Raw genomic sequence first — 25757 nt, forward strand, 5'->3', positions numbered from 1 at the left:
ACTCCTCTCATGCAAAAGATCAGGTCTATCAGTATTACCCTACTCATCCCCTGAGGTTTGACATCAATGAATAGCAAATGCAGACATTTTATTACAATCTAGACTCCAAATCTAATAGAACCAACAAGCGTAAATTGAACACCAAATCTGACCAAATCAAACAGCCAAGTGCACACAATGACATGCCGTTGGAGTGGTAATCGCACTCAGTCTACACAAAAAAATAGATAACAATACTTAAGATAACCCAGTTCACAGCGCTTGGTCTCTGTGGATCGAGTCTGGGTAAGCGTGTAAGGAAAAACACAATCATTGTACATTCACTCAAGCAAGAAAGTGTTGCGTTATTGGAGGAAAACTTCACTTCCCCCTGCAGTATTCAGACAGTTTTAATAAATTTACACTCAGTTTTAGCTCGCACAGTATTGAACGGTTCAATACAGCACTTTGTGCATGTGAGATTTTCTTAAAGTGTAAAGCTTTGCACTTTCAAAAATTACACAATTTCCACATCCATTTAAATATACCAACTTCAAATTAATACTAAAATGCCTCTGCTTTGCTTGTTTGTCTTGTCACGGTGAAAGTCATTCTGTACCTAAAGAGAAACCCACAGAGAGTCAGATTACTGTCTCATTAACGGAGATTACGGTGAGTGAAAAATTACATCGTATAACGGAGCCGTGTGGTTAAAAACCAACAAGGGAGCATCTCTGCGGAGGTCTCTGCCTGTACCGAGGTTCACATGCGTCTGCGAGACCACAGCTGCCACCTCACAATGAACAGACAGTTCAAGTCTCCTGCCAACAAAAATAACCAGCACCCCTTCCCCACCTGTGGCAATTACTCACATGCAAACCAACAGCGAACAGACTGCAGGGAACATGCAGCTACAATGACGTGGCTGGGGAAGGGAATTTCATTTCTTTTGTCTCCTATTCAAGCAGTTACTTTTTTCCCTGCAACCTTGACAGGGTTTCTCTTGACATCTTTTAATGTCTTTTAATGTATTTCTTGTGTACACCTTTAGATCAATCACTTTGAGACTGTGTGAGCTCATTCATAAAGATGTCTACTGCTGAGACTGGGTCAAGGCTGAGGATACAAACATGGCATAGAATGATGAATGTGGAAATCCTTCCATCCATTTAAGAGATACATTTTCTCTAAAAATAAGTAATTTGTTAATTTACATAATGATATTTCCATCTCTCACATTATAGGGGAAAGTGAGGCAAGATGTGCCATTGTCACTCTTTTTATGTATACCTTATGGATAAATAAGGTAAATAAGGCTTAATACAAGTCAAATTGTATTTTCATTATTTTATTCATCCAGTCAATTTTCTCCTCCAAACAATGTGCAAATTAAAATGTGTGTGTGTGTGAACTGTGAAATATTATTAATTTAAAAAATAACTATTTTAATATATTTTAAAATGTAATTCATTCCTGTGATGGCAGGTCAGTCTTCAGAGTCACATAATGATGATTTGGTGCTCAAAAAACATTTCTTATTATTAGAGACGGACCAATACTAAATTTCTCTGCTGATACTGATAGCCGATTATTCAGAATGATATTGATATTCATGATATTACATGATATTGACCTGGTATTTATTTTCATATTTAATAATTACACAAATAAAAACTGAAATGTATGCAACTCGGTTGCACATACGTTTTTTTTATAGATAACAAACGAACTGCTAACGCTGATTGGGCGATTACATGAGACTTAATTCATTTCGGTTACATCATTTTTTGTGTGTGTGTGTTATAACTTGTATTAAAGTGGAAGAGATGACTCGTGCTCCACATTGCTGCTTGAACGGAGGCGCTACAGCGATCTGTCACGTCACATTTAAGAGTGCCAAAACTTTATTTATTGTTTGAATTTTGTGATAAAATGGACAGAATTTGAAAGCTGAGACTTAAAACAAAGCGCAAAGCTCTTTGCGATTATTGGATGGGAGGTGCTACAAATAATGTTTGATGTAGGGAAAAAACGCAGATCTGGCAACCCTGGCTTGAACTACGGGTGATTCATAGGGTCAAATAGAGCCAGCTTTAACATCACTGTTTTTTTTTTTTACTGTTAATGTATTTTCTGTATTGTCACATTAACTTGCCCTAAATTTAACACAAGAGAGATTTTCTTCACACACAGTATGAGTTGCAGTCTGAACATGTTTTTCCACCCCCCTTTTGATTGGCAAGATAGAATTGGACTGGATCATCTTGTTTTTAAACAATTGGCTGATGGCCGATAGTAAAAATAATTGCTTTTATCGGCTGATACCAATTATTGGCCTATACATCGGTGCATCTCTACTTCTTATTATCAATGGTAAAAACAGTTGTGCTGCTTAAATTCTTTTTGGAAACTGTTTCACATTTTACATTTTTCATTAATCTTTTAATAGAAAGTTCAAAAGAATAGTATTTATTTAAAATAGATCAATCTTTTTTGTAACATAAATCTCTACTGTCACTTTTGATGATTCTCACGTACAGAGAATCATTAAGAAGTGCAGAAGTGTATTGTCAACACTGTTGTGATTTATCAATATAATAGCTTAGAAACTGAAATGTTCTAGCATAAATTTCTTAGTAAAGAAAAAAAACACAGTTGCACTATTATTCGAGACACGCTGCCAGGTAGAATTAATTCATACTCAACTACCCTCTCCCTAATGCATTCATATAAATGTTATATTTACTGTGCTACTTTATTGGCATCTGATTTAGAACAAGCAGAAATCTGTGAGGAATATAACGACCCAAAGACAAATGAACTGATAAAAATAAGCTGTTATGTTGGAGCAATAGCCTTGTGGGCAGCGCTGTATCATATGCCATAGCTGTGCACAAGGCAACCCGCGTTCGAGTCTCAGCTCCAGGTTCAGGCTTATTCGTTCATTAATGACGTCATCAGCGATTAATCAACGTCGACCTGACTTTAATCACAGAAATGTTGACTTTAAAAAACCTATCTGTTGCATTTACTGTTTGACGCACATACTGTATGTGCATATTTGCTTTATGAAGTACTTAAACTTTAACAGTGTCTTGCAAGCTTGCAGTTCTTTACTAAATGCAGCCCTACTTAAACATAAAATGTGGCACAGTTTACCAACTCTCACTCTCTCCTCCATACTTCAATCACAAAAACAGCAGGCAATCTGTTTCAGATGCTCAAACATCCTTGTAAAGTTAAAGCGAGAGACATTTTTATCTTTCATTCCATTTCCCATCCTACCTTTTTCCATTTTGTGCATGCAGCTGGAGCATCCTGCGTTGTACGAGCAGCCCCTGCTAGCGATGGGTTGCGTGGGTCTGTAGGCATAGCTGTTGAGCCTGCAGGCTTCTCCGTAGCAGGTGCCCACAGAGTTACAGTATGCCGGATGAGGGATCCCTGTGGTATGGGAAACTGAAGAGGGTAGCAATTTTGGTCTCTGGACCCCACTAGTACACATCGCCAGCTGGGGTACTGACGAGGGCGTGTGGCTTCCTGGATTTGAGCTTACGGGATGCGCCGGAGTCCCGTGATGGGCAATGTGGACATAGTACCCAGGATAACATGGATAGGAATGGGCACCGATGGGCATCGCTGGATGCGTCAGGGTGTGAGGAGAAGGAAGAAATCCCTTCAGAGAATGTTCATCGGTTTCCGGGAAGGTTTTCTGGCCGAGGAACAAGGCTAGTCTATGGCAGTACTCCACTGATCTCTCCTGGGAACAGCAGTAATATGATTTCACATCAGTCTCCGTTTTCTCTTCCTTCACAGGCTTCAGGGGAAAGCCGAGCATGGATCTGCACTGATATCCGGGGCTAATAAAGCCATGGCTTCCTGTGCTCCCGTCCCACAATGCCTCTGTGTGGAGGGCTTGCTTCTCACAGAGGCTGCAGCATTGCTGCGCTACTTTTAACTTGGACTGACAGGCCAAGTTGTGCTGCTGTTTACGCGATTTAGACTGTAGCTGTTTACCTCGCACCCCTCCACCGCTCGGTTTGCCATCTGTTTTACCTCTGCGCTTCACTCCAGAGGACGTGCTGGTCAGCTTGAGCAGGGCGGCCGCATTTAAACCAGCCAGGCGCTTGGGAGCAGGACTGTTTAGAGTCTGGAGATCAATAGCGTTGGCTTCCGCCTTCGCTTTTTTGGGGTTTCGACATTGTTCGGTCTCTCCGATACACGTGCGTTTTCGGTTATCTTGGGTTTTCCTGGAACAATCATTATCTTTCGCTGTGTCTTTAGAATGACAATTGTCTCCTTTTGTCTGTTGCTGCTTCTTTGAGAGTTTTGATGTCTTTTGGGGGTCCTCTCTGTCCAACAGCAGACTGTTAACGGCCTCTGCATTCAGAGAGGCCAGCCGTCTCTGGCGAGGTTCGGGGATGAATTCTGTGTATAAGGCAGATTTATCTGGTTTCACTTTGCTTTTTGGTTCAGGCGCTGACCGGCAAATCTTACAGGCTTTCTTGCGACACTTGCAGATTTTCGCCTTCCCCTGCATTTCCTTCACCTTGGCCTTCATGCTGTTCCTACACGTTTCGCTCTCATCCAAGCGCGTCAGTACGACACAGCAGTTAAGCGCGCTCACTTCACCCAATCCATGTCGTCCCCTGAGGGGGTACAGCTTCCGGTCTCTCTCGGTGGTCTTCCCTTTTATTTCCTTACCTTTTCTTCTTTGGGTAGAGCATGTTTTAGCCTTCTTTTCTGGCCAAGTTCTGTCCATAGTTGTCTGACAGCTCACCTGGTCCGCAGATTCACTCTTATATCCACATAAAGAGTTCCTCTGCCGTGCATGGGTCATCACACTCTGTCATGCAAAACCTATAAAAATAAATATACAGCATTTTTTAATTATTAATTTCAAAGCTGTAACTGCTATGATTAAATATATAATGTGTACAGGAACCATTAAGAATTTCATAACCTTTACTAATTAATATTAATGCAACTGACTATGTAAACTAAAGCTGAAAAATCAGCACAAATGTGGCCTTATGTGCCACCTTAATCAGGTTTCTGGTTTGGCAAGAGTTTAAAGAATTTTAATTGGTGGGACAAACATGGTTACTAAACTGCGTAGGTGCAATAAACAATTTTTAGCATATGTTGTTTTGGCCTTTTGTAACAAACATCTTTCTACGTGAATTCACACAATGCATAAATAACATTCTTTTAATATTTTATCTTAGCAGGCTAGTAACACTTCTGATATTTTAACTTTGAGATTTTACATAATTACTTTAGCATATAATGGCATCACAGGCTCAAGAACTGATTACATTCGACTAATAGACCTGACACAGTGCCATAATTAGCCTATGTCCGTTATTTAAATGAATGATGATGTAGTTGCTAAAACATACAAAGAGACAGCAAAACATAATATTATGACATTGTGTGTTATGATTGATGTGATAGTACCACAATGTCTGAAACCTAGGTCAGCTATTCCTATTTACATCTTGCATCATTTAAAGGGACATTTATCAGAATGAACATTCTGTCATCATTCATTCACCCTTGTGTTGTTTCAAAATAAGTAATTTTGCTTTTTCTTCTTCTTGAAATAACAAAAACATGTTTAAGATGCCCTTTTCCATGTAAACTCAATGACTGGACCTTTCAATAGCTTTAATAAATGACGTAAATGAATAGCATTGATCTGATGACGAGTAAATAATGACAGGATTTTCCTTTAAGAAACACCTGATCTGTAAATATTACATAGTCAGGGACAGGGTGCTTATCTTAAGTGCCCATTAAACTGTTGCTCTCCAAATAAAAACTATTTGATTTGAAATTTTGTGGTACACAAGGTTGAATACTTGTAACCTCAAATGTCAGATGAGAAATTAATGCTAGAAATATTTCTGATGACATTCTGGAGATTTAACATGTCCAACATGTTTCCCCGAGACCTATTGATTAACTGAAAGGCAAGTCAGGGGTCAAACACACACAGAGACATATGACAGTAATTGGGCTCCATGTGAAACTTAACACTAACTGACACAAAACACTAACTGCTTTGACCTATTGACAAGTTCCTCTTTCTTTAAAAGGAACAGAAGTCCTTGAGGCTTTCCAGCTGACTCTGAAGTTAGACCAAGCTATTATTAGCCAAAGACATCTTTTAATGTTTGATGCATCGCTTTAGTTTTAAATATGATTTTGGAGTTTTATGTTCTGTATTATTAGTATCACTGTGCTCCACCATGAAAGACAGAAGAGCTTTGGAAAAGTATGAATGCTACAGGCTTGCTTGGATTGTGTGAATAGATCCATTTATTCATGTGCTCAGTTATTAAGTTTGACAGCTGCTGTATTTGAATCTCCATCTGTCAAATAAAAGAGGTCATCATAAACATCAGTCATCCTCAGACGCAAGCAGTGCTCTCCTTTACAATGCACAGAGCAAGTTCAGCACCCGCGAAAGAAACATTTTTGTGTTTCACATTTCCAAAACCCAACTGTAAAATATGGACACAAAAAGGCAACTGTAGCATTCTCTCATTTCAGCAACAATCCTCTTCACTCCTACTGCTCTACCATTTAAAATCATCCACCCATGTGCCAGATAAAGAGGGGAATCATTACTTCCAATACTTCCAACCACAAAAGTGACTACTTTAAATATTTAAACAAACAGGTTATACTAAAAGTAAAATAATCAAACATACACATTTACAGTAAAGATCAATAATTATCTTTATGATATTATTTATAATTACAGTTATTAAAATATTCATAAGGTTTATTAAGTTTTGTTGTTGTTGTTGTTAACACTGAAAAAAAAGCATGCATTAAAAATATTAAATATTGTATATATATATATATATATATATATATATATATATATATATAAACATACAATCTCCAATTTACCAAGAATCAGCATTAACCCAGAAAAAGAAAAAAAAAATCTATAGGTTGAAAGCATATTAGCCTACTTCTCTTCTCTTGCTTTATAAAGTCATTTAAAGATTACCACAATTAAATCCTACAGTGTGTGTTCACAAATGTGAAAAGCTTTAAATAAAATTTCTAAGTGCCTCTAAAACTAAATTAACAGTCTGTAATTCTGGGAATGTCACAAGTTATTGATCTAAAGGGAAGTGTGGCTCATAAAATAATAGACTAAGTGCTGGCCATGTCCAATTGAGTGACAAAACACAAACTCTCCAGTGGAAGGTAGCTGGAGGATGAATTGTTGGCACGATATTGTGGAAAATTAGAGGTTCCCTTTCTAGTTTAAGGAGGGGTGAAGGGAAATGGACTGCTGCCCATAATTTACCACCATTCCGGGTGTTTTTCTTTTTTTCGGGTTGAGGTATCAACCCGACTTTCTGGCAAATATCCGGATAGCCTGGCGTTTCGGGCGTAAAACGTAAACGTTAAATAGAAAATGTATCCAGTCTGCGCTTTGACGGGTGGGTTTATGCGGTTTAACGTGATATCTGACGTGTAGAGACGAAAGAAGTTGTTCTTTCCTTCGTGTGATTTGAAATTCACCCCTCACTCACTGTACACAAATAGATGTTATTATTTTTTCCTCCTACACTGCAGATACAGAAGGGAAAGGTGTGGATTGGGGGAAAAACTGAAAAAAAGAGGAAACAGAGTGAAATGTACAGCGCGATTAAAGTAATCCGGGATAAAGGCGGCAAGCGCGTGCTGGAGGTGTATGATGATGAGAGGAGCTCGCGCGGCTCATAGGGCGTATCACACACATACATACATACACACACTAAAAAACAGCGCTGTTCGCCTCACATCCTACGGTTTCTACCACCGCATACCTCCCAACTGCGAAACCGAACCAGCACGGTCAACTCGAAACCGAGCAATTAATGTCAGTGCTGAAAATGACACTAAACGGCCAACCGTGAGAATCAAACGCCGAAGCGGGTAGCGCTCGGTAGGTCCCTGCCGAAATTTCCGAGCTTCGCGATGGTATCCAGAGCACGATAAAAGAACAGTTTTCGCAAGTCTCACTAAAAAGCGTCTCTCGAACCGAATTCATACAGCAATGATTACGAATCATATGTCATATTTCAAGCTATTTCCCCACTAGAGGAGAGAGCGAGCGCGAGAGAAAAGCGCATAACCAAGATAAAACAGATTAGTAATCCTTCATTTACCTCGTCATCCACTCACTCCGCTGTATTCCCGATCAAATAATCACATTCCGCGAGCAACGAGGCTCCTGTTGTTGGGCTATTACAACAATATCGATGTTCAACAGTGAAATGAAACGAGGGGAGCACACACAGCTGACAAGACACGTTTAATCGGTGACCTACTTCCGAAGTAGCGTGCTGCTCGAGATAATATTCATGCGCTGCATTCGTGAGAGCCGCTGCTGCGCTGGGACGAGGTCTCGTTGGCATCACTCAGGTAGTTGAGTGATGAAAAATGCAAAAATGACAGGCATCGGCTCAGATTTAGACCCCATCACTCCGTAAAACTCACTGTTGGTCAGTGCTTGGTCTCACGCAGCGAGCAAGTCCCTTGGATCAACAGCTATTACATAATGGACAGCCTTGGACTATCTCATCATCAGCAATACTCAGAAACTAGATAATGAAATAATTGCCAAAGGGAAAAAAGTTTGCATGGGGTTATCAGAGCTGTCTAGGCACGACTTCTAGTTTTAAAAGATTATAGGCTAATTACTCACATGTGGTGACTTAATGCTTATACTCCTACTTCCAGGAACAAGCTCTACTTCCATATTCAAATCTAATTCAAAATGGTTGGTTTTTGACCATTACAGAATGTTTGTCAAGCTTAGGTCGTCACCTCTTTAATGTGAGATGCATGTGAAAACAAGTACTCAGGCTAATATAAACAAATTACACTGTAAAAGACATCGCCTACAATCACTAATCCTATTTTATGGTTTTAGAACACAATTTCAGCTGAATAATGATTTAGAGTCATTCTGTGTCAAATCAACCAGAGGTTGAACCATCGAGGGCCTTTAAAATGAAGATATTAAAAGGAAAGTTTGTTAAGAAGCAACAGAAGGATATTGAGATACAGTACCTTTAATTCTTCTTAAGTTACAGGCACACTTGAAGCAAAAAAAACCACAAGTGCTTTTTCATATTTGGCATAACTGTCACCGTTGGCATATAGCACAACCAAGATTGCTAAAGTCGACAGATTTTACTAATAGACCTACCAATCTCTATGAAAAAATAAAATAATGATGCTGCCCCCCTCAAAACAGTGGATTACTCAGTAAATACATCCATGACATTTAATATTTTGGTTTTCATCACTATTTATGTTTGTCTTTAGATGAAAAAAATAATGAAAGATGAAAATTTGAGCTGGGGAAGTTTCCAAAATTTGGTTGATTTCCAGTTTAAGTAACATTTCCACAGAGAAACTGATGTTTGTTTAAAGAATGCACCTAAATGCCTTTCATATGCATATGAGATTTATGGATTCAGTGTGAGAAAAAAAGTGTCGCTATGTGTTTAGTTTGTTCAATACTACTACTTCCACATAATTACTAAAACAAGTTCACAAATAATGTTTTGTTATTAAACCAAGATATTGAATAGTGTGTTAGACATTAATACAAATCTAAATCCAAATCTCCAACATACACTAAGAAAAGTCCATGCACAGAACTTCCTTGTATTGTTTTTTCACAGGTGTTTTACCTGTATTTTAAATTACTGTATTAAACTGTTTTATGGTCAAAGGAAATGTCCGTAAACTTGATGAAAAAAGTACTGGTAATCTTCTGCCAGGACATTATCTGTTTTTCCAGAGAATTTTTTTCTTATGGTGTACTTCTCCTTACTTGTTCCTGTTTCACGAGTTCACACTTACATACAATTAGAGGGGGTAAAGTTTAATGCGTATTTGGTGTGCTGTCCAGGGGGGAGGGCTCCGAGCTCGGAGTTCGGCCCGAACCCAGAGTACTCCCCCCCAGTATGTAAGTGGTTAGGACTAGAAGTGTGGAGAAGGGGTGGTGGAGGGATGCTGAATGTATACCTCTTACCATTGATTGCTGAGTGCTCTCCACTTGTGTTAATTATCTGAACGTGCTCCTGCCGAACTTTAATAAAACATCATATGAACTGAATTCGCAAAAATGTACAAATAAATTGAGTCATGGTCTTAATGCCTTAAAGTCAATGTTTTGTGTTGTTTTGAAACAAGTGTATAATATCTGGATGCTGTTGTTGCTAAAGAAATACTAATACAATAGATTTGGTGATACATTTGCTTTCTCTTGAAGGACAGTATCCAGTTAGAGACTCAATAGAAGGATGAAGGAAGATGGGGCAGTTGAGTGTGAAGACCGCATTGTAAATTAATGGGGAAGTATAGCTGAAGTTTTACAGCTGCAGCCTGAACAAAACACTATTTTTCTAAGATAACCAACACAGAAGGATGATATTTACACTAAGCTTTAAGTTACATAAACAACACTTAATGATTTAAGCTTGAAAACTTCACAAAAGTGCTGACTGTAATGAAGATATGACGTCTGAAAGAAATTAATTATTAGGAATACACGTGTGGGTATATGAAGCTACATGCAAAGTTGATATGCTTGAGAGCTCTTTGAGCAATCCATAATGATAATCATGTATAGATAGAATCTCAAGCTTCAAGGTCCTACAAAGGCTAATCTGAGAGAAACGCTGCAAAAAATACTCAAAAGCTTCATTTTGTACATATAAATTGATGCGTTTAATACCATTCAGAAATGTGTTTAATTTAGAAAAATGAATGGAATTTGCATACTTAGACTAATAAGCTCAACAGATCAAATAGATAAGCACTACAAATCTTCACAAAACTTGCTCGAGGCCAGATCTTAACACACACAATGAAACATTAACTAGGATCTCATGCTCAAAGATTCTTCCTCTGAGGCTGCAATGTCTCAGATAAGATAGGGTATCAAATAGAGATGTTAAATGAACGATCCCTAAAATGTCTGGTTATCCTGTTGATTATGCCGTTTTAATCAGGGAGCTTTTAAAACACACTGCATGTGGCAGGATGGCAAACACAGCCGAAGCTATGACATAAATCTTAGAAATAAAAAGTGGGAGGAAATATTAGACCTTTCTTAGACCAAGCCCATTAGTATCTTGAGTGGAAAAAGCTTTAGAAAGCGAAACAGTGATTTTCTGCTTCATGATAAAAGCAATTGTCTGTGTCATATCAAATTTCCGTCCGTCATTTAAAACAGAAAACAACTGAACGGAGGTAACAATCAACACTGCAAGCAAAGCTCATTTTACACTGACACGAGCTCATAGCATAAACCTCAAAGTAAAGATGTTTCTCCAGCAGATCAGCCTTCAGCTTGGCCTTCTAATGAACGTGATTATCCTACGCTACTTGAAATGTGTTTTCATGTTGATTTAACGAGAGAGAGAAAACAATTTCAAATAGGCTATTTAACTCACATAATTCAGCCTCATTTAACAGACGCTCACTGCCTTTGATAGATCAGATGGTAAAGCAAAGGACTACGATTAAAGCTTGGTCGTACGTATGTCATTGATGCCAACAAGAGGAAATTACTCTTTTGAATTTCCCTATGAAGATCAATAAAGTTCTGCATATTAGTATAGAAATTGGTAAACAAAATTCAAACACAAAAAAGTAAACTAAAACATTAGTTTGTTTTAGTATCCTTCTATATGCAGAGGTGTGAAGTTCTAAAAATGAAGCTCTATCAGCTCAGGTGGCCATGAGCACACTGGTACCATGGGTTCATTTGCACACTGGCATTTGAAAAGCAGTGAATTCACTGAGAAGAGGATGAAAAGGCGTTAATGTTAACCCACTGCGTCATCACACCAAGAGTGCAGAGGCACAGTCTGATACTGACACTAACACATTGTCCAAGAGTTCACTGTCCACTGAGCGACCTTCTGCCAGTTTAGCTACTCAGAGTTTACTCCATTTCAGAGCACTAAAGTGAAGCTTTTGGAGAAATTTCTTCCTAAATTTGCCTCAGCTGCTCCTCTCTGTCAACTTCCACATTAATGCAAGATTGGCATTCATTCACAGAAGAAATTGAACGGTCATGAACTTCCAGATGTACGTATACAGCAGCACTCATTCCAGGACAAAAGTGGCAGAAGACATTTATTTGCATGTTAGTGATTTTATGAAAGATTTATAGGCCTATTTTACTTTTTATGCATGCAGGCCTTAATAAAACTTATTTTAAAAGACATGCGCAATAAAGTGAAATCATTGGTCTCCAGGTTGTCTAGACATTGACAAAAAGCCAAAACCAGTTCTGCTTCTAACAGCAATTATTGTAGAGAAAAATACACTTTTAGATTAATCGATTAAACCAAACTAAATGACCATTATCACTGTTCATTAATGCAGATTTAAAAATTATGTTTACTCAACAAACCAATAAAACAACGGAGCAACACACATGGGACAGAACATATAGGTTAAGTTTTGAACTACTTGAGCTTTTCCTTTTCTTTAATGCTTTCTGTGCAACAGTTCTACAGTCAAAGTACTTGAAAGATATTCAAAATACACTGCCGCATTTATCTTTCACAAATATCTTAATGATCTTGATAACATTACAGCTAGTGGTCTTTAATGACATCTGCGTGTGACAATCAAAGGCAAACTGAACAAAAGGAACATAAATACAAGGGTTTCACAGGACGATGACTTGATGTAAAGTCCAATATTATATAATAAAATCTAATTCTCTTATCAATATATAATCACACTCAAATGAGAAAAGCTGAAGGGTTCTAATAAAAATATGGCATCTAGCTCTCCAATTACCCCTCTACTGATGTGAAAAATATGCAAGCTTTAATATCAGTGGCTCTAAAAATTTGGCTCTCTAAATGAACAGCATGCATTGTATAACCAGATTTGCTAATATTCAGTCCCACTGACTGAAAAAACTGTTTGTAATTTGTACAGAAAAATAAACTGTAAAAAAAACCAACAACCTGTTAATAGGTTAACTGTAAGTTACCTTACCATATATTATGAAAAAACGTAAATGAGTTAACATTATATATAATTTTACTGTAAAATGCTATCAAATGTATGGTTTTTGCAAACAAAAACATGAATTGCCATTCAACTTAAAACAGTAAAAGGTCATTCCCAGAAGTCCCTGCGGGACATCAAATATGATTAAAGTTTATATAAATAATTTAACTCTTCTCATTTTTGTTATCAGATGTATGTTACACCTTGATGGCATTTTGATGATCCTGCGCACCATTTCTGTACGAGTAGTGCCATGTTTTATGGACAGGCTACTTACGATGATTCCTAATGTGGTTTTCTATTGTACCACCTGTATTATTATGGTTGTTACATTTTAAGGTAAAAGACAAATTTTGATAATCAAGTATATTCGTACATTAACGTATATTAACATTATATAATGAAATGCGGTTAGAAGTGGTGCAATATAGGTACACTGTAAAAAATGATTTTTTGGTGAAGTAAATACTACTGGAAAAAAAACAATGTAATTTACATGAAAAAGTTAGTTCAGGCAAGAATTAAAAAAAAATAAGTAAATTCCATATCAGTACTTAATTCAAGCGAGTAGAAATGAAAGCGTAAATATCAACTCAATAAAATTAAGTAAAAATTACTCAACTTTTCTGATACTGGGGTTCCCATCATGCACTGGACCTTGAATAATTAATGAGGTTCATTTTTCACTGGTTTCCAGCTGTATTTACACTGTTTTATCATTGCTTTTGTTGTCAGGATTAGTAACTTGCCATTTTGTGACATTTCGAGTAAATTTTCTGCTCAAAATGACACATTCAAACACAAAAATGATCCATCAAATGTTACCGTCATTGTGTATTGTCTACCAAGTATTGAGGTCTTTGCATTCACATGAAGCTTAACATCTGACATGATGTAGTATAAATTACTTAGATAATCTAAGTAAAGCACATACTATATATGACTGGTATAATTCAATATTATTGTTTGAGTCAAATGTAATGCAAAGGAAATTTCAACTAAATCGATATTAACTAGCCAAGTTAAAATTACTTATTTTCTTTGTTACTTTCACTTAACTAGGTTAAGTAAAGTTTACTTAATTCCATATTCCAAGTAAATTTAACGTAAAGATTTCTAATTAAAGCTACTGATAAATATGTTTAGGATTTTACTTGGCAAATCTTTGTAAATTTACTAGCATTTTCTGAGTGGAAAAAGTTGCCTAGCTTTTTTCAAGTAAATCCTACTCCAAAGTTTTTGTACCAATATGCCATTCCGCAATGGTGATTTCTGCAACCACAGCTGCTGTTTTTTTTGTGTGTGTTTTTTTACACTTTTTCTTTTTTTACACTTCTTAAAATCTAGTGAGATCTTACATATCTCAAAAAATTATTGTTATCATTGATCAATTTACTTAGTTAAAATGAACATTGTTTAGTTTCCACTACATAAGGTATAACTCTTAAGATCACAGTTATTGTAAAAGTCGGCATGAAACGAAAGTTACGATAGTCTTTTCTTCCCTGTTGTGATGTATATCCAAGTGAAACAGTATCTCGAACAAGAAAAAATTTAGAGTGGGACTTGATTTTTTTCCATGGGGAATTGATTGGATGGCTGTGGTTTGCTATTGCTGTGATGTCATATGAGTGACAGGTTGTCCCACCCTTACGCCAGTAAACACGTCATCAGAGAAGAGATGTCGTTGTAAGAGGGAGGGGGAGTTATTTTGATCAAAGATTATTAGGGAACTTGAATTTTTATTTAAAAAAAAGGTGTGCACAGACAAATAATTTATAATCAATATTGCAATATTCCATAAAAAATGTATGTCAATTTTGATTTCATGGTGACTTTAAGGGAAACCCATTTCCACAATCAATTAAAGTTAATTTGATGTAGGCTAACGTTGTTTTCAAGTATAACAACGTGGTTTTGTTTAGCTGTACACTATTGCCATGAAAAGAGCATAAAAGATCTTTCAATGAATCTTAAGAAACCATAAAGAGACTTTGGATGTACACAGCATGTTAATTTGTTTGCTAGTGTAAGTTCAGACTCTCAGATGACAGTTTGTTGCCACTGAACTGACAGAACACAGGAAGTCAAACTCTTGTTAGTTGTTAAAGTGTCTGTCTTCAAAAGCATGAAAGACACAGGGCAAAGTGCCCAGGAAAGCGGAAGGGATGTTTTTTTTTCTTCTTCTCAGAATACACTCTTATGACAAATCTTGTTAAAATTACAGTGAAGAATCAACACCGTTAGATTCTTTCTGAGAAAAAAAAAAAAAAAAAAAAAAAAAAATCAACAATAGTTTGACTGGATTTCCAGCTGTGTAACAACCAGCACAAACAACAATAGATGCTCAATCTTGTGTTCTCGCACGCTGGGTGCTGCCATCTGTGATTTTGGAGACCATGTGCTCTACAAGCTTCAGGGGAAGCCTGAGGTCTGGCTTGGAAGATTTTAGCATGGCTCATGAACAGGCTTTATCATCCTTTTAACATAAACATTTTAGCAGTGATAATAGACCAGAGCTTCAACCCCTTCACGTCGACCACAGCTGCAAACCCTCAAACAGCTGAATCTGGTTTCAGTGGCCACTTTTACCCCCAGTTCTCTCCTCGAACAGACCAGTAAATTTCACAGCTGCGGCTCTGGCACAGGACCAGGTCGTGTCTGATGGGTTTAAGATTAGCCACATGAAACGACTCTTCCCCGTCAAGCATATGTGAGCTGGAAATCTATGGGACACATGTCCTGAAGGTAATGAAGAACATTCCACAGTGTCTTCATTCAAATAGAAATACTGTAATCAAAGTACTTTTGATGCAGTCTGAAGAATGTCTTGCCTTTGGGCATTTCATCATGGGATGAGAAGAAGGGACATTTGAGCCTTTGTGAGTCTGTAACTGACATAACTGCAATCTCACCCTAAATTATCCAAATAAATACGATACATTTGTTTCATATAGTGTCACTAGTGAGATACTGCATCTCTATAGGTTTCCATGAACAGCGTTCAGTACATTGCCCTCAAGGGAAAACAACAATTAGTCATCAATGATTAGTCAGCTGACATTTTGTACACATTTTAGTGCTGTTCAAAGAACTGTTTGTAAATGAATTCTTAAATTTGCATGAGGAGGAAGATGATCCAGACATTTGAAACAAAGCATGAAGAGTTGGTTTATCTGGTCAGATTAGATTTTTTCAGTGCATAATTAAACTTTCCAATCAGTTAAACAGGTTTTGGAAACGGAAGGAAGGCTATCAACAAGTCTTGACTTTCTCATGGTCAAACTGTGCAACATTCAATGTACATTGTCGGTAGTGATGCACTGATACTATAATTCTGGCTGATATGATTCTGGCGATAATTATCTAATGTTATGGCGAGAACTAATAAATGGACCAGTTCAGCAGTTGTTTTTTCTAAATGCATTTTTTTAAACTACAATTTAAAGGGGTCGTGACATGGATTTTGTTTTTTATTATTTTAATGTTCCTTGAGGTTCACTTATAATGTTAATAAAGTTTTTTTGTGCAAAAAACATGCTAAGAGACATGCTAACATTATTCTAACCCTAATTGATGGAGTGTGTAACTTTTAATTTAAATTTACAAAGACGTATCATAGCCATATTCCAGGATGACAATGTCCAGATTCATCAGGCTCAGACTGTGTAAGAATGGTTGGGAGGAGCATGAAAAATTATTTTCACACATGAACTACAGTATTATGCAAAATTTACTTTTACATGGTGTTTGAACATTAATGTGTGTCGGCAGTGTGTGTACACAACCACGCTACAATGGTAGAATCTTTTTTTTAAATCCCCATAAATCATAAGCAGTGCCTCAAAATAAGCCGTTTGCAGTTTCTATGCAATATGACATCGCACTGCACAGGCCACACCCACGACTGCTGACAGACTCTGCCCTATTAGCATAGACCAGCCCTGAGTGAGCTGTACACAGTCCACCATGTTTATCTCTTCATCAGAACATTTAACAGCAGCATTCAAGAAATGTATTCTTATTAAAGCTACTAAAGTTATTTAATCATATTTCGCACCAGGAAGTTCTAGGAACTAGACACCAGGGTGGTTCCCTGAAAACTAATGTTGCCCTAGGGCCATTTTCCTGGTTGCATTCGCACCGCCAGTAGGAACTCTGAAGTGACGTAAGATGTGATTGTTGTTGTGACTTTTATTTTGACGGTACGGTGGACATTTATTTTGACATCGCTGAGAAAACCAGAGCCTGAGCACACAGCACTCACATTCTCCGTCTTCTTCATTAGTTTACGATCTGTTTAACAGTCCTGTCTAATACGTTATTAGATAGAACTGTTATACAAAGAAAGTAGACAGTATATGAAAAAGTATTAGCGTTTGCCGTGAGGTTGATGTCCAATGTCGATAGCTGAGCAGAAATACATAATCATGTTTCGCTTGGTCCCCTCAAAGTTGGGTTGGATTTTCTCTTTAGCGTAAAGGTTGAGAGGTCCATCTATCACTGTTTTCCATGTTGGTAGAGTTAGTTAGTGGAGTAAATATAGGCTGTAAACTGTGTGTGTACACAGCTTTTTAAAAATGGCGGGGGCTGGTGTTTAGCGTGCGTTTGGCCAATCAGCGTACACTTACGTCACTGATAGTTCCTATAGTGCTGGTTTAGACCCTACTCTGAAGTAGGAGCTAATTTAGTTCCCCCAAAAGGAGTTCCTAGAACTAAAATCGTTCCTAGTTTCTGCGATGCGAACACACCAAAAAGCGGGTACTTCCGCCAATAATTCTAGGAACTATAAAAAGGCTATTATCTGTTCTTCTTTTGTTGTATGATTCCTATTAACAGCATATATAGCAGTAGGTACTGTATATTACGCCGCTTTCACTTTAATACTAATACACACATGCTATTTCTTTACATGCTGTTTACGATCACAGACATAAACCGACTGTGTTTGAGAACTTTGTGTGTTTTTGACATAACCTTGTGCGTATTTGACAGTTTAAGCACAATAAGACGTGAAAGATAACTTAATTTATTTCTCATGGGACGCACCATCTGACATCCAGCTCTCTGAGTGTTTGCTTCGGATGTGTGCGCTCAGAAAACATCAGGGCCCGTATTCATAAAGAATCTTAATGCAAAGAGTAGCTCCTAGTGACAAAATTCTAAGAAAATTCTTAGAAATGTGGGCGTTTACTCTTAAAATTAAAGAAAAACTCCTAGTAAAGAAAAAAGTAATTCAGAAAGCATCTTAACCCTTAAAAGAGGTTTTAAGGTCAAAATTGTTAGGAGCACAGACGAGGACTTTTAAGAGGCTTAAGAGTTTCTTTAGCAGAGGAGAAAATGGCAGAAAGACGAAGAGGGAGAAGAAATGTGTTGCAGACAATGGATGACAGTGAGTTAATAAGACGCTATAGATTAGATCGTGCAGGGATCATGTTTGTGACTGATCTTATTAGAGACACGAAAATATCTCCAACACAGCACAGAAATACCATAGCCCCTGAAATGAAAGTAATCACTACATTACGATATTTGGCAACTGGGAAAATTCCATGTTTGATACATTAAAACCAACATTCAAACCACCACTTAAATAGACATGCCAGCAATCAGTGTAACTGGAAAGAGTGGAACAATTTTTATCATTCTAAGCCAATAAAATACCTTATAGGAAATTAACAGCATGGTAAATAAAAAAAGGATTTATATACACATATATAATGTGTGTGTGTGTGTGTGTGTGTGTGTGTGTGTGTGTGTGTGTGTGTGTGTGTGTGTGTGTGTGTGTGTGTGAGAGAACGATCAAATAGGAAAAATTACGCATGTAAGTTCAAAGTGAAGGCTTAGAATAGACCCTATACTTAAAATCACTTTTTTTTTCCTTCTTGGACAACCAACCAATCACAGTCTTCAAAAGATTGTGTCATACATAGCAACGGGGTCAACCCCGCCTCCTTACTAAGATAAAAGTTTTTGTCTTTTCCTTGCTCAGAGTTGCTCTCAGATCGGTCCCGAATCGCTCTTAAGCTAAGACTCCTACATAAAAGTTTTTAAGCTAAATTAAGAGTTCTCTGAGAGGATTCTTAGAATCTTTATGAATACGGGCCCAGAAGTTTAGGCTGATATGACTTTAAAATGCATGCAGATAATAAACTTTCATGATGATGAAGAACTGTAACGTCACATGAGCGTGACAGCCATAGAGATGAAAATCAAAACCAAAAAGTAAAAAATTTTCAGCAGAGTATCCGAGGCACGAGCGGGCAGGGAACAGCAGCTCATTTGCATTTAAAGATACATGCACGAAAACAGCATGTTTTTCCTTCCACTCAAAAATGGACATTTGCAACATGGTATAATAAATGATCTGTGGGGTGTTCTGAGCTGAAATTTCACAGACACATTCTGGGGACACCTGAGACTTATATTACATCTTATAAAAAGGGGCATAATAGGTCCCCTTTATATTCATTGAAAGTCTTTGGGATGTGCTGAAGTAGACTTTACAGATCGCTTGACTCTTGCAATACAAGATCTTGACCAAAAATCGATGCACCTCTTGATGGAAATTAATGTTGTGATGTTTCGTGATGTACTGAAAGTTCTAATCACACCGGTGTGATCGTATGCTTCAAAGGGTTAAATAAACACTTTGTTTATAATGAGGAAGGCGCTTTAATATGAAACTTGCATGATGTTTAAATGGTACAAAGACCTCTTATATGTCAAAAGATCAATGCAAGTTTGATTTCTCATGTCATGATGACCCCTGAAAATGATCAACCATTTTAAATGCTACACATGAATTTACGTTTCACAACATTATAACAGTGTTATTAAATGTTATACATAACATTAGCTTTAGGTGAGCATTTAATGACGGCAAAGGTAATCTAAATGTAAAAATAGGGGAAATGTGCCTGTACAATTATACAATATCAAAATTAAATCTCTAATATCATTTAATAACTGATATGGCACCAATATATAGAGTGTATCCCTAATGGATGGACAATGGAACTTGCATCTACACATATGCCAAAGGAAATGGACCTGTGCATCACAGGAATCTGGAGGCTCTGCTTTGTTACAATTCTGTATGTGACTTTGTCCCCGAGTCCCACTAGAAGACGTTTATATTACCAGCAGCAAAATGATTTTATTAAATCAATAAAGGCTATTTCTTTATATCTTGTTTGTATCAGCAAAATAATCAATGCTTTAAAGATAAACTAGTGTACACTCTGTATCTCCACTTGTAAAGCATATCAATACAGTGAAGCCGTTGTGTAATCATTACAACTTTGTCTTTTTAAATCCAATTCTCCATGTCAAATTTTTAGATTTGATGTGCAACAAGATGAGATGAGGCGGCCCTGTTATTCTCCATGTTGTACAAATTTGGTAAAAGGGGTTATGGACCATTAATCTAAAAGTCAATTTGCTGCACATAGGCTGCCGTCTGTAATGGGATATCACTGATGATCTGTTCAGTGAAAAATCCTAATCATGCATGTACGTATATTTGATGGATTCCTTTTTCCCAAGAGGTGATAATTCATGTTAAGCATGAGTCGAATTGATTCAGTGAGAGACTGATCTGTACTAAGTGCACTTGACACTGAAAATAGGATGAGTGAAAAAGGAAACTATTTCTATATCTCAAAATTGTTTGACATTTAATCATGATATATCTGTACCTATCAGTACTGTCGATGTTTGATACATTTAGATTTGATTTAGATTAATTTAATGCCTACAAATTAATCTTTAAATCACTAATAATTTCACATACTGTCAAACGTAATCATGAATATCCATTTTTCCATACTGTACATTATAATGTTTTGATGCCTAAATTCACTCGTAGAATTTAAAGGCACAATATGTACGATTTTTGGATTATATCTAAAAACCACAAGAACAATGTTATATATTTTTTGACTTGTGTACATACATTATCCCAAATATTTCCAAGAATGTTTAAATACAGAGAAATAAGCAATTTTAACCGCAATTTTAACCGTCGCCTATCAATGGTAAATGGACTGCATTTATATAGCGCTTTCACAGACCTATGGCCACCAAAGCGCTTTACATTGCCTCACATTCACCCATTCACTCACTCATTCATACACCGACGGCGGTGTCAGCCATGCAAGGCGCCATCCAGCTTGTCGGGAGCAGCTGGGGTTAGGTGTCTTGCTCATGGACACCTTGACACTTGGTCAAGTGGAACCGGGGATTGAACCACCAACCTTTCAGTTTGTAGGTTGTCATGAACCACTGAGCCACTGCCGCCGAATTTCCAGGTTTTATTTTTTGGAAACCATGGAAACACCAAAGACACTTTAATATATTATGTGTTTTATTAGACAACTGTTTGGATACATTAATCGACAGAAAACGAATCATTCTTATGTAGCTCAACACAGTTAGTTTTATTGTTTAAATCTCGTTTTTCTTGATTTACCGCGAGTACAATGTTTTACCATGCCTAATATCGATCTAGCTCACTGCAGTGTCTCATAGTAGCCGCATAGTAGCATTGTAACATAACTTTCAACACACTGAAATGTATCTAATATGATAAAACAACGCTGCGTTACCCCACATACCCATGACCGGAAGAAGCAGAAGCGGCCGTATGCGGCATAATAAAAGCTTGTCTTTCATTAGCAATCGCTCCTGCGCCTCATTCCACTCCAGCGGCTTTCAGCCCCAGCCTGCTTACTACAGTAATGTCAATAAAACTTTAATACATTAGCTCATCCATGAATATGATTTCTGCCCGAGTCCCGTCGGATACTTTTCCACCGACTGTAGAGGTGAAGACAACAACTCCTATAATCCCGTGAAATCAAGGCATCATCAAGCTATGCCTTTGTTTTGAATAAGCGACCTCTACCAGCGAAAATTACATATTGTGCCTTTAAAATGATTGATCTATAAATACTCAATTGAATTTTATTCTCTGCCATTTATCAGTATAATCATTTGCCAGAATTTCAATATCAGTGCATCCCTAATTATTTATGAAATGACCAAAGTAAACATTACATTTTATATTAATTGTCCATATGTATAAAACTGACCTATAACCACTGAAAAAAAAGGTGTATGATTTACTTTGAAAAAAGTCAAAAAGAATTTCGCTCAGAAATTGTTAAAGATTGAAAGACTGTAATGGTAAAACTTACTCCAATAATCTGTTTTATTCACAACTATGAAAAATCAAGTTCCCAACACATTAAAATACTCTAAAAATGCTAGCAGTAAAACACCTGCAGTTATTTCAACTTTTTGAGGATTTTAAGGCCTCTCATTGCTATATACCAATCCTAATATTTACAAGGAAGGTGTACACAACATACACCCTGAACCAAGGAAGGTGTACACAACATACACCCTGAACCCCTAAACAGGGAATAAAACTCTTTTCAATTTTTTATCCATACTGCTTTTTCTTTCCCTTAAGTTTCAGCTTCAAGCTTTCAACTAAGTAATACCATAATTACTGTCACTTTATATTCAGCAGACCCGAGTGCTACTTATATCCGCTTCTGATAATAGCATTTAGACCATAGGTTATATTTTACCTTGTCGGTTTAGTCAAAACATTTCACCTTTAGCTCACTGTTTTGGAGCACATTGCCTTGTAAGTGTATTTTCAACTTACAGAACATTTTTACTTTTTATGAAGTTATTTAGGTCAAACAAAACCAATGAAACGTAAAAACAAAACAATCATCACAGAATCATTATGCACTTAAAAAGGGCAGCCTAAAGGAATGTGAATTAAGCCACATTGAACAGCAGACTACATAACCCAACATCATTCAAAAATCCTATAATTGGATCATAAAATAGGACAACAGAACATACACTTTCTCCTCAAACATGGCAAGGAGGTTCTGGATAATAATGGCATAAAACTGGAAAGCTAGCTGACCAGCCCAACTACTAACTGAAAAAAAAAAGAGAGAGAGAGAAAAAAAGAAAAAAGCTTCATCAGTTTCAGTCGTGACCTAAAATGTATTTTCCATACCAGCTTGTTTGTCATGCCTTTTGTGTGTTAACATAAATTAAACCTGTGATTCATATTCAGTGTGTTAGTGACAGCATATCAAAATAAAATACCTAAATTGACAATAATGCCTTTTCAAACGACTGCATATAAAGTCTGGGTGTTATGTACGTAACTTAATTTGAAAAAGCTAATGACAATTGACATGTCAAATTAAATTTTAGGTAAACATCTTTTCAATAAATATGCAAAACCAAAGTGTCTTACAATTCTCTTTTGATGAAAACAAAAATGTAGATAGCACTTGAAAGATAGCAAACTACAATGTCATCTCTGGTCAGGTAAGTATTATCTGTCTTTATCGACAGAAACAAAAGTTTCAACTAGTATTGTTGTCACATCCCTGCACAGCAATATGGTGACACGATCATACAATAATGTCATTGAAGATAAATATTCCATTAAAGCAGATTTTACATGCACCATTATCTTGTAGTACACTTAAAATTATGTTATTCAAATAAGTACATTTTTATATAAATCAATCACTCAAAACATCGGAGGGTTTTCATTCTGTCATTAATTACGGACCCTCGTGTCGTACCAAACCCGTAAGACTTTCGTTCATCTTCGAAACACAAATGAAGATCTTTTTGATGAAATCTGAGAGATTTCTCTTCCTCCTTTGACAGCTACGCAACTAACACTTTGACGCTTCAAAAAGTTCATAAAGAGATCGTAAAACTAATCCATATGAATTGAGTGGTTTAGTCCAAATTTTCTGAAGAGACATGATTGCTTTATATGATGAACAGATTTAATTTAGGCTTTTATTCACATATAAACATTGATCAGCAAACATTAACAGAAGCTCAACTCAGAAGAACAAACCTCTTGCTGAAGCTCAAACGTGCTGCGTAACACGAGAATGAACCTCATTGGTTCTTGCTGAAGCTCAAACGTGCTTCGTAACATGAGAATGAACATCACTGATTCTTGCACTGCAAGCTAAATTGATTGAGCTTCTGTTTACCATACCTGATGTGTGCGTTGATGAATGTTTATATGTGAATAAAAGCATAAATGTAATCTGTTCGTCACATAAAGCGATCGTGTCTCTTCAGAAAATGTGGACTAAATCGCTCGACTAGTTTTACGATCTCTTTATGAACTTTTTGAAGCGTCAAATTGGTAGTTGTATAGCTGTCAATGGAGAGTATGCTACAGAAAGCTCTCAGATTTAATTAAAAAGATCTTCATTTTTTGTTCCGAAGAAGAACGAAAGTCTTAAGGGTTTGGAACAACATCAGGGTGAGTAATTAATGACAGAATTTTCATTTTTGGGTGAACCTTTAAATGTGCTATTCTTCATCCCTAACACAACAAATGTAGCCTATTCATAATCATAATATAAAACTCTACTTGTATAAAGTCTAAATTCGTGTAAGTATAAAAGGTCAAATTGCTTTTTGGTGGGAGACATTCAAAAATGAATTTGCCTAATTAAGGCCTTTAAAGAATTAATAAAATGCAGTAGCCTATACAAGAAGCAATGAGTCAATGGACAAGTTTCAATGTCAGTCAGTACAATAACAAAATGTTCTAAACTTATTACTATTTTTTTTTATCGGGCCATTGACTTTTATACTCGAATAAAAGTCAGACAATGTGAACAGAGCAAAAATGTCAGTTTCAAGTTGATGTTCCAGTGTTTTCGACAGGGAACAACCATAGAGAACAGCCAGTGCAAAGACTAACCCGTGATTGCGTTACTAACTAACAAAAGATTAGACAAACAACTCATCACCTACACCATAGTCTTTGCCTTTACTCACTGCGAGCGACAATCTAGGACGCTCCCTTTATAATCTAGCAAGCGCGAGAGTTTTCGGACAAATTATTTGATTATATTGAGAGCATTCTAGTTTTGACGCGTCGCGTAGTAATGTTATGCAGATGGATAACATGCCTGTCATTATGAATAACGAAACTAAATGATGGATTAGACTTCTTTCCTAAAGCACTCTTAATTACTTCAGAATGACGGGCTTCTAAGAAATTTAATATAGGAGGACAGCACGCCAAAAAAATAATCGACTTGTGCCTACAAACTTCCCGTATTCTTACAAACGTAGAGATTATCTTACCTTTAGTGGTGTCGTGGATTTAAATGACATACTTCATTGGTAACACACTGCTGGTCCGCTTTTGTTTCTCTCTTGGTCTTGTTCTCTTGAATACATGGGAAGCTCATAGTACTGTCATCCTGAGGAGAACACCTGGAATAGAGCAGACTCATGCAGAACTGACACAAACACTTTTGCCATGGAGTTTACGTAACACCACCATCCGCTGTTAATGGCCGTGTCCCAAACCATAGTGATCTGCCTGCCTAGACTCCATTTTTAGGCATCACAGTCAACTGAACTGACACACAACACGCCTCTGAGTCTCTAAACATGCTGCACGCACCTATAATGCTAAAAAATAGTGGGTGAGGAATGCGTCTACTATGTCCATTATGCTGTCTAGGTAGGCAGCTCACTAGGTTTTGTAACACGGCCATTGTGTTGACGTATGGCATGCTGGGACAACATGGAGTTTCTTAAAGGGCTATTGGCACATGTGAAACCCAAGTAAATGTGAAGTGAAATCTGCAAGTAGATGATGCTACTTTTTCTGAGAC

The 25757-nt window shown here is 37.0% G+C and overlaps 1 protein-coding gene across 2 annotated transcripts in view; it reads right to left on the minus strand.

The window, feature by feature from the left end:
• Positions 1-25456, minus strand: part of bahd1 (bromo adjacent homology domain containing 1) — a 32933-nt gene extending 7477 nt beyond the window's left edge. Inside the window, exons 1-2 of one of the 2 annotated variants that reach the window (XM_084097027.1) lie at positions 25219-25456; positions 3265-4836 (exon numbers count right to left, since the gene is read on the minus strand). In XM_084097027.1, coding sequence (XP_083953153.1) covers positions 3265-4816 — 1552 coding nt within the window. In that variant the 5' untranslated portion in view covers positions 4817-4836; positions 25219-25456. Of the gene's footprint in view, positions 1-3264; positions 4837-8156; positions 8666-25218 lie in introns of those variants that run through there. The other variant, XM_084097028.1, reaches the window with a different exon arrangement.
• Positions 25457-25757: the final 301 nt, after the last annotated feature.

This window comes from Abramis brama, assembly GCF_963993115.1.
Source record: "Abramis brama genome assembly, chromosome: 21".
Classification (NCBI taxonomy): Eukaryota; Metazoa; Chordata; class Actinopteri; order Cypriniformes; family Leuciscidae; genus Abramis; species Abramis brama.